The sequence below is a fragment of the Magallana gigas genome, chromosome 5 (assembly GCF_963853765.1).
Source record: "Magallana gigas chromosome 5, xbMagGiga1.1, whole genome shotgun sequence".
NCBI classification, from domain to species: Eukaryota; Metazoa; Mollusca; class Bivalvia; order Ostreida; family Ostreidae; genus Magallana; species Magallana gigas.
The window spans coordinates 17,664,795-17,675,622 of record NC_088857.1 but is presented as its reverse complement, the minus strand read 5'-3'; the positions used below and the strand labels follow the sequence as shown (position 1 = coordinate 17,675,622).

General features: G+C 30.8%; 1 protein-coding gene across 3 annotated transcripts; it reads right to left on the bottom strand.

The window, feature by feature from the left end:
* Positions 1-10,828, bottom strand: LOC105326590 (ficolin-2). 3 transcript variants are annotated; one of them, XM_011426718.4, is made up of 6 exons: positions 2,030-2,257; positions 1,297-1,428; positions 925-1,067; positions 652-748; positions 395-565; positions 1-282 (listed from the first exon to the last, which is right to left on the bottom strand). In XM_011426718.4, exons 1-6 carry the CDS (start codon positions 2,103-2,105, stop codon positions 29-31), a joined length of 873 nt encoding a protein of 290 aa, XP_011425020.4. In that variant the 5' UTR covers positions 2,106-2,257; the 3' UTR covers positions 1-28. The 3 variants fall into 3 exon arrangements, with proteins under 3 accessions (XP_011425020.4, XP_065939861.1, XP_019922071.3); XM_066083789.1 differs by lacking the exons at positions 1-282; positions 395-565; positions 652-748; ... (1 more) ...; positions 1,297-1,428; positions 2,030-2,257 and adding exons at positions 2,848-3,142; positions 8,803-8,973; positions 9,057-9,153; ... (1 more) ...; positions 9,907-10,038; positions 10,718-10,828; XM_020066512.3 differs by lacking the exons at positions 1-282; positions 395-565; positions 652-748; ... (1 more) ...; positions 1,297-1,428; positions 2,030-2,257 and adding exons at positions 8,414-8,698; positions 8,803-8,973; positions 9,057-9,153; ... (1 more) ...; positions 9,907-10,038; positions 10,718-10,828.

The window sequence follows — 10,828 nt, the reverse complement described above, 5'->3', positions numbered from 1 at the left end:
TTTATTTTCAATTTAACCGTTAAGCGTTTTAAACAATTTGCGATGGACGTATCATCATTTTCGCCGATTTCAGTGACCTCCATGAATCTCCCCAGTGGTACCAAGACAATTCTGTGCCGTCCTTTCGAGAGGCCTTTCTGTATTCCCCATTCAAATTTAAGTTTGTACAAGCATTGAACCACCATCCTGCCTTAAAGATGTCGGCACAATTGCTTTTATAGTTGTCATTATCTGCACCCTTGGTAGTGAAATACGAATTGTTTGAATGGTTGAAACTGTCTCCTGAATTGAAAAAAAAGTATCGTAAATAGTTAAAGAAAATGTCATCGTTAAATGTACATGAATATAAAATTTAATATTTAATTGTTTTAGGTAAGTATATATTTAAACTCACCTAGACCTTTAGTTCCCTTGAAGCTTCCAAGTACAAGTTTGTATTTGTTAGCCTCACTATCCACAAAAAATGAAGAGTATGTCGCATGGGCTTTCTCCCTGGAAAACTTCATCAAATCGATTCTAAGAATTTGTTTTTTATCTTTTGTTAATGCGTGAATGGCGTCATTTCCTGTCATTTTAAATAGAAAAGTTCACAACGTAATCTGATTTTGACTGTACTAAATCAAAACATAAGCCTACAAAACTGAGACCTACCAAGCCAATATTCATCTTCCACGTGTCCAAATCCGTTTTTATATTCTTTCCAGTTTCTGAAAAAATTTGTGTCCCCGTCTATTCTCTTTTGAATAACCTGTCAAAACGTCTTTTATTTATTACGAGAAGCTGTATGTTAAAATGCTTCCAATAAATTCTTTATTTTATACTCTATAGTATGAAATTATAATCAGTTAAAAAAAGATACATAAATAAATGTTACTTTTCAACTCGTAAAAATACATGTATTGACCCACGTTTTACCCAACTCACCGTCCAACCCCCTCCGTCGGTGCTCATGTCACAGAACACTGTTTTATTCATCCCCAGGGCTGGGTAAATTGTGTACACCCCGTCTCGACTCAGCGGCCTGTGCTTCTTTATGTGAGCACAGTCTTTGTGTCTTCTGTGGACCCCTTAGATTTAGCAATATATTAAATGGTATTAATAACTAAAAACTCTTAAAAATGTTATAGTAAGATCCAATCTACCTCCCTCCTTTTTATGAAACATGTTTTCAGAAACGCATGTATTTTATATTATCAAAATAAATTTACGGGGCTGTAATTGTAAGTTTAATCCCTGTTCCCTTTTTATTATAACATAGACATTTGTTTTATCAAAATTTTCTACACATTTACATACATGATTTCAGAAACACTTGTCCCTTCTTCAATTTAAAACTAGAGTGCACATCCAGAGTTATCGGACCATGGATAGACAGAGCTGTGTTCTGATGATCCCAATTTGACTTCTCTAACATAGACTTCATCTCATCTGAAACAATAGGTAGTTTATGTATCAAGTGGCGCGTACTATGGCTTTAAAAGCATTATGTGATTTTGGATAATTACTATCAAATGTATTATAACAGTGTTTTTGTAAACAGAATAATTTACTGCAGATGTTTTTCTTTTGGTAAGTTTCTTTAATAATTTCTAGAACAAATCGTTAGTAAGAAAATTGTTTGAAGTTATACTTGCACAAAATGATTTTTGAATTTATTCAAAAAGTGTCCAGCGGTTTATGTATTACATATAAATTTTTTCTTATTATTATTTTGGTTGTTGAATTTTATAACAAATGTAGAAAGAAACACTTAATTGAATATTAAATTCCATTTGGTCAAATCTTTTATATCTTATAAATATAGCTATATATAGTTATTAATACCATTGAGAACCTTGGCAGAACTGACTACGGCGTCATAAGAAATATCCAAACTGGCGTAAAGTAATAAAACAGAATGATTGCAAATGTGCATTTACTTGCGGATATTACTTAGAAATGTTAAAATGCCAATGAAAACAATTGTATACTCAGGATATGCACTTATCTACGTACAAATTTCATTGTAAAATAAGACATAAAACTGTACCTGACAAGTGAAGCTTGATTCCCCCGGCAGTACATGTAACTCCCCCAACGACCATCGCCATTATAAGTGTCCACATTGTGAATTGTTGTCAATCAGCAGTAAATAGTCCTCTTTGAATCAAGTGTTTATATCATTTGAGTCATAGTGATAAATAATTAAAATGTAACCTAATACCCAGTACAAATGAAAGTAATACCAGTGTTCAAATGCTAGAATAAACACATTAAGTATATAATTACAGTTGAAAATATGAATCTACAGTTGTCAGTCTAAATTAATTGTATTTCTTGGTCTTCAGAATCATCATAGTTTATGTAGTCCACAATCAATCATAACAAGTATTTTAATTGTAATGACATAGCTGTGTACAATGTTTATATTTTCAAAAGATTGAAAGTACATTTTTAAAACATGAGTAACTAAATGTAGACGTATTATATAATTGGCACATTATTTGCAGGAGTTACTGTCCGTCGGCGGCCTTGTTGTTGATCAACATGACACGGTTTTTGAGCTATTCAACTTATTATATTGAACATGTTGGCATACATAGCACGTTTTCATGGAGAATATACATTTGTCAAAGCGCCATTTCATTTGTAAATGTGATATTATTTTATCAGAATTTTTCCTGTATACAAATCTCTTCTCTTCAAAACTCATCCAATTTAGTTGATGAAGGCGGAAAATTCAGCGGTAGAAAAATACATCTAGTATCAATCTATTATTTTCAATGTAAAATGTAAACTATATTTGCCGAGTTACTAAGAATACACCGTAAGTCAGTAATGTAAAACACATATTTCTATTCTCAATTCTTTATTTCATTTTATTTCTTTTTAATATTCCGTTTAGCGTTTCAGGCTATTTGCACTGAACGTATCATCATTTTAGCCGATTTCAGCGACCTCCATGAATCTCCCCAGTGGTACCAAGACAATTCTTTGGCATCCTTACGAGAGGCCTTACTGTATTCACCATTCAAATTTGTGTTTATACAGGCATTGAACCACCATCCTGCTTTAAAGGTGTCTGCACAGTTTAATTTATGGTTGTCATTATCTGCATCCCTGGCACTGAAATAGGAATTGTTTGATTGGCTGAAACTGTCCCCTGAAATGAAAAATAAAAATTGAGAATAATTAAAGAATATTAATTCTTTAAAACATACACCACACATACAAATGTTAAAACTGTAATTGTAAAAAAAAATGCTTGTATTTATTAAAACTCACCTAGACCTTTAGTTCCATTGAAGCTTCCGAGTAAAAGTTTGTACATGTACTTATTGGCCTCATTATCCACGAAAATTGATGAATATGTCGCATGGGCTTTCTCCTTCAAAAATTTCGTCAAATCGATTCTAAGAATTTGTTTCTTGTCTTTTGTTATTGCGTGAATGGCGTCATTTCCTGCAAATATAAATAGAAAAGTTTACAACATAATATTATTTCTACTATGATAAATCAAAACATTAGCCTACAATAATGCGACCTACTGTTGCGTAGATTGAACTATGTATTAATTCAATTACGTAAATAAAAAGTTTAATTCTAATTTAAGTAAATAGAGGAATTTTATTTATTTAAAACATGAAGTATTAAAATGCAGAATAATCAATAAATATTTAACATTGATTCTAATTGCTATGACCTAGTCACTCCTATCAATAAATACCTGTAACATTCGTTACTCAAAACTTCTCTGTTAATAGAATATCCTTCCTGACCCCTTGAAGGCTAATTCAATTCTGTCCGTAACGGACCTCCGTACGTTTATTTATCTCTACTATACTCTGTCCCAAGATATTTTGGATTCACATTTGGCTTAATTGCTTGATATTTATAAATACCTCAGGATTCAAACGATGTTCATTCAAAAGTATGAAAAATTTCCAAGATTTCTCAGTCAAAACGCCCCTGTTAGCTTATCAGGTTTCAATACAATGCTAAAAAATGTTATGTCTACGGAGATTTTGTATTGCAGCAAGCCCGGATGATAACGTTGAAATATTGCGCGATGTATTCCGAGTGTATTCCGAATGGAGAAAAGATGTAAACATTCCCCATTATAAATCTCTGTAAGGAACCTGTAAATTTTTCCGAGTGAAAGATGATAATGTGTCAATGAAATTATCTAGGAAAATATCCCTTTCAACTATTTCAATTGCACTTCTTTCACAGGTAAGTGTATTTTTATTAAGAATCGTCCAAATGTGCTGCATAAATATATTGGGAGACTTTAGGTCATTGCAATACACATGTATATATGTACAATAATAACTATTTAATCTTAATTATAGTAGTATATATGCAACAATATTATTTACAATACACAAATATAAGTTCTTGCTGTACAAATAGTCAAGATTTACGATATTTATTAAATAATTAATATAAATAAAGTCGAGGTCGGGTTCGGTATTACAACATAAATCATGGAATTTACCGGTAAAAGTTAAAACAGACCTAATCGATGTTTAGTGCAGTTTCCTACCAAATACACATTACTATGGAACTAAAGGTAAACAAACATCTAAAATATGTATGATTATACTGAAAGCTATGCAAATAATGTCAAAGAATGCCTATAGATTGGAAACATACAAAAACACTCAATCCTAATTTTCTCGACGATGATAATACAGGTTAATATATGATAAACAAAACATATAGTCATTATATATATTTCACATTTACAACACCTACCAAGCCAATATTCATCTTCGTCGTGGCCAAATCCGCTTTTATATTCTTTCCAGTTTCTGAAGAAAATTGTGTCCCCGTCTATTCTTCTTTGAATAACCCCGTTAAGCACATTACAGTTATGGGTAGTTGTATGCTAAAATGGTGCCAAAATTTGTTTGGTTTTATAATCGTTAGTACATATCCAGTTAAAAGACAATAAAATATAAAATACATAAATAAATATTTATTTTGATCACACTTTCAAAAACATGCATGATTTTCCACGATAAAAATATTTGAATGAATTATCAACTCATTTAAAGTTATCTAAAAATGCTTCAGTTGCCATCAAACTAATAGCTTACATGTAATTGGGATAGGAGTTGAACAATATTAATTAAGTTATTTTTTTCCCCCAAGTTTTACACTTCTCACCGTCCAACCCCCTCCGTCGGTGCTCATGTCACAAAACACTGTTTTGTTCATCCCCGGGGCTGGGTAAATTGTGAACACCCCATCTCGACTAAGCGGCCTGTGCCTCTTTATGTGAGCACAGTTTTTGTTTCTTTTGTGAATCCCTTTAATATTTAGCAATAAATGGTATATATAATTAAACTATAATGAGAATGGTATAACAGATTCAATATATCTCGCTTTTATTATCAAACATGGTCTCAGAAAAACGTCTCATCTCCAAATTTAATGATATTAATAAATTTTTGGGGCTGTTCATGCAAGATGCAATTCCTTCCTACCTTTTACTTAAAACATTAACATACATAATCTCAAAAACACTTGTCCCTTCTTTAAACTTAATATTCAAAAATGATAGTTTACAACTATGGAACGGTTATTGTATGGTTAAACTACAGGTACCTTTACCTTTTCATTAAAATATATGCAAACATACATACGTGATTTCAGAAACACTTGTCCCTTCTTCAATTTAAAACTAGAGTGCACATCCAGAGTTATCGGACCATGGATAGACAGAGCTGTGTTCTGATGATCCCAGTTAGATTTCTCTAACATAGACTTCATCTCATCTGAAACGACGGCCGTTTTTGTAATGTGTGCTGTTTATTATGGCTTCAAAACCATAATTTTGGATAAATACTATTAACTTTATAATAACAGTGTTCTTGTAAACAGAACAATTGAGGAATGACATCGAATAGACTTTATTGTTAAAACATTAGTATTCCAAACTAGAATATTCTCGTTTACTTCTTTACTGCAGATGTATTTCTTTTCGAAAGTTACTTTAATAACTTCTAGAAGAAATCGTTAGTAAGACAATAATTTGAAGTTATACTTGCACAAAATGATTTTTACATTTATTCAAAAAAGTGTCCAGCATTTTATGCATTACATATATACTATTTATTATTATCATTATTATTATTATGGTTATTAAATTTTATTACAAATGTAGAAAAACACTTAATTAAATATCAAATTTCATAAGGTCAAATCTTTTATATCTTATAAAGATATGAAAATACAAAATGTTTTGAAATATTGAAATCCTTGGCAGAACTGACTACGACGTCATAAAAAAAATGCAAACTGGCGTAAAGTAATTAAAACATAATGACTGCAAATGTACTTTTACTTGCGGATATTACTTAGAAATGTTAAAACGCCAATGAAAACAGCTTTTGTATACTCAGGATATGCATTTATCTACTTACTTATGACTTTTGCTGGATTTGATTTTTTTGGTTGGTATTTCTATATGTTGTGAAATAAAGTATGACAATATTCATTGTATAATAAGACATCAACCTGAACCTAACGAATGGAGCCGCAGTAACTCCCCCAACGATCATCGCCATTATAAGTGTCCACATTGTAAATTGTTGTCAATCAGCAGTCAATAGTCTTCTTTGAATCATCAGGTTTGTATATCATTTGAGTGATAGTGTGAAATAATTAAAATGTAACCTCATAGCCAGTACAAATGAAAGTAATACCAGTATTCAAATGCCAGTATAAACGCATTAAGTATATAATTACGGTTGAAAATATGAATGTACAGTCTTAATTTTCAGACATGATCCATATATTTTAAATTAGAAATTTTATATGCTTGTTTTGGTATATGTACATGTGAGGGATCTTTACATTACAAAGGAATAAAAATTTAAAAAAACTATAAGGTGAAAGGATGAGACATTAAAATACAGATTTCCATATGCCTCATTTATTTCTCAGAAGCAAATATACTTTGGAAACGTTTTTGGGTTATTACTGTCTTAATGATCATTTACATTGAATCTTGATGGTTTATTAAGTATTTTATTTCGCAAATTATATTGTTTTGTCAATGGAATGATTAAAATTCTTAGTTTTAGAAAAATAAAACATATTTGCAAACCGTCCGAGAAAGACTGAATATTAATTAAAGCTATTTGTTTGTCAAACACCTTTATCATATACCTTTTTAAAAATCTACAAATTTATTTGACTTATCAATCGTGAGCATAATTAAATCTTTATTGAAATTAAATAACATAAATCTATTACATAATTTTGATATATTAAGTAAATACTTGTATATATGAAGTATTGAAATTCCCACCAGAATTACATGTGGTTATGGCATGCATTTAATCCTCATTCATCAAAGAGATGTCTCTCAAAACTAGTAAAATATCTATCATCGCAAAGACAATACGTGTCTGATGTGATTTTTTTTTAGTTGATCTTCAGATTTCTTTTTTCATTAGTCAATTTTTTTGTAAATCCTATATAATTATTTGGATAAATTTAATCTTAAACTTATTACTACATTAGGAATTAAGAATTTTTAAAATATATAAAGTTTGTTATGGTACATTACTACGTATAATAATAAATTTGTAGCTTTTTGTAACACGAATTAAGCAACTTTACTGTAATGTTACGTGAAATGTTACGTGTACTGTAAAATGTACCTCAATTAAACATTATGTTGTTTATCTTCTTGGGATTGTAAACAACCGGGAGGGGGATATATTTACTGTTTAAAAAAACTTAACGTTTCAATGAGAATTGGCCCAAAAGATATCATGCCCTCCACACACTTTGGGTTGTCTCAGTCTTAATTGTATTTCTTGCTCTTCAGAATCCTCATAATTTATGTAGTCCACAACCAATCATAACAAGTATTTTGATTTTAATGACATGGTGGCGTACAATCTTTATTTTTTCAAAAGATTGAAAGCACATTTTTAAAACATGAGCAAAATAAATGTAGACGTATTATTTAATAGACACAGTATTTGCAGGAGTTACTGTCCATCGGCGGCCTTGTTGTTGATCAACATGCCACGGTTTCTTAACTTAACAACTTATTATATTAAACATGTTGGCATACATAACACGTTTCATGGAGAATATGCATTTGTCAAAGCATCAATTTATTAGTCAATGTGACATTATTTTATTAGATTTTTTCCTGTGAACGTTTCTCTTCCAAACTCATCCAATTTGGTTGATGAAGGCGGCTTGATCTACTCGTTGATTGCGAAAGACCTTATTAAAAACTTAGGAGAAACTTGATACATTAACTAATATTATTATTATTATTATATAATTATATTATTTTGAATATAAAACGTAAACTATATTTTCCAAGTTAGTAAAGATACACTGTAAATCAGTAATATAAAGCACATATTTCCATTCTCAGTTCTTTATTTATTTCATTTCATTTTTTTTTTAATATTCCGTTTAGCATTTCAGGCTATTTGCACTGAACGTATCATCATTTTAGCCGATTTCAGCGACCTCCACGTGTTTCCCCAGTGGTACCAGGACAATTCTTTGGCATCCTTACGAGAGGCCTTTCTGTATTCACCATTCAAATTAGTATTTATACAGGTATTGAACCACCATCCTGCTTTGAAGGTATCTGCGCAGTTTACTTTATGGTAGTTGTCATTATCTGCATCCCTGGCACTGAAATACGAATTGTTTGAATGACTTAAACTGTCCCCTGAAATGAAAAATTGAGAATAATTGAAGAATTTTAATTGTTTCATATATACATCACACATACAAATGTTAAAACGCTATATGTTTGTATTTATTTAAACTCACCTAGACCTTTAGATCCATTGAAGCTTCCGAGTAAAAGTTTGTATTTATTGGCCTCATTATCCACGAAAATTGATGAATATGTCGCATGAGCTTTCTCCCTAGAAAATTTCGTCAAATCGATTCGAAGAATTTGTTTCTTGTCTTTTGTTAATGCGTGAATGGCGTCATTTCCTGCAAATATAAATAAAAATGTTTACAACTTAATCCTATTTCTAAGATAAATCAAAACACAATCCTACAATACTGCGACCTACCAAGCCAGTATTCATCCTCGGCGTGGCCAAATCCGTCTTTATATTCTTTCCAGTTTCTGAAAAAATTTGTGTCCCCGTCTATTCTTCTTTGAATAACCTTTTAAGTACATTACTGTTATGGGTAGCTGCATGCTATAGTGCTGCCAATTTTTTTGTTATAATCGATAGTACATATCCAGTTAAAAGACAATAAAATAAATGATACATAAATAAATATTACTTTTGATCACACTTTCTTAAAAATACATGCATGATTTTCAACGATAAAAATATTTAAATGAATTATCAACTCATTTAAAGTTATCTAAAAATGCTTCAGTTGCCATCAAACATAACTTAATTCGGATAGGAGTTAAACAATATTAATTAAGTTATTTTTTTTGTCCCAAGTTTTCCCCGACTCACCGTCCAACCCCCTCCGTCGGTGCTCATGTCACAGAACACTGTTTTGTTCATCCCCGGGGCTGGGTAAATTGTGTACACCCCGTCTCGACTCAGCGGCCTGTGCCTCTTTATGTGAGCACAGTCTTTGTTTCTTCTGTGAATATCTTAAATATTTAGCAATAAATTAAATGGTATTTATGATTAAGCTATCATGAGAATGGTATAAAAGATCCAATATATCTCGCTCCTTTTTTAAATCAAACATGATATTAATTAATTTATGGAGCTGTTAATGCAAGATATTTAGATCTTACCCTCCTCCCTTTCAATTAAAACATAAAAAGACATAATCTCAAAAACACTTGTCCCTTCTTTAAATTTAATAATTTGAAATTGATAATTTACAATTATGGTTTAACTACATGTACCTGTACCTTTTCATTAAAATATATACAAACATACATACGTGATTTCAGAAACACTTGTCCCTTCTTCAATTTAAAACTAGAGTGCACGTCCAGAGTTATCGGACCATGGATAGACAGAGCTGTGTTCTGATGATCCCAGTTAGATTTCTCTAACATAGACTTCATCTCATCTGAAACGATGGTCGTCTTTGTAATGTGTGCTGTTTATTATGGCTTCAATGGCATGATCTGATTTTTGATTATTACTATTAACTTTATGATAACAGTGTTCTTGTAAACAGAACAATTGAGGAACGGCATTGAATAGATTCTAACGTTTAAACATTAGTATACCAAACTAAAATATTTTCATTTACTTCTTCACAGTAGGTGTATTTTTCTAATAGTTATTTTTAAAACTTCATGAAGAATTACTTGTATGATAGTTATATTTTTACTGTATAACACATATATGTAGTTATGATCATCATTAGGATCATTGAATTGTGTTACGAATGCAGAAAAAGTGACTTACTAAATGTCACATTTTATTTTGTTTATTGCTAGACTATATAAAAATACAAAATGTTTTGAAATATTGTAAACATTCACAAAATTGATTACGGCTTGATTCATAAAAAATCTCCAATTTTCTGGAGTAAATTAATTAAGCATTGCATGCAAATGTACATTTAATTAAATATATCATTTAGAAATATTAAAAAGCGAATGAAATAAATTTTTGGTGTATATATACACTTGTCTACGTACTAATGACTTTTGCTGGATCTGTGTATTGGGTTGGTATTTCTATATGTTGTATAATAAAGAATGACAAAATTCATTATATAATAAGACATAAACCTGTACCTGACAAGTGTAGCTTGATTCCCCCGGCAGTAACTCCCCCAACGACCATCGCCATTATTAGTGTCCACATTGTGAATTGTTGTCAATCAGCAGCCAATAGTCGTCTGTCTT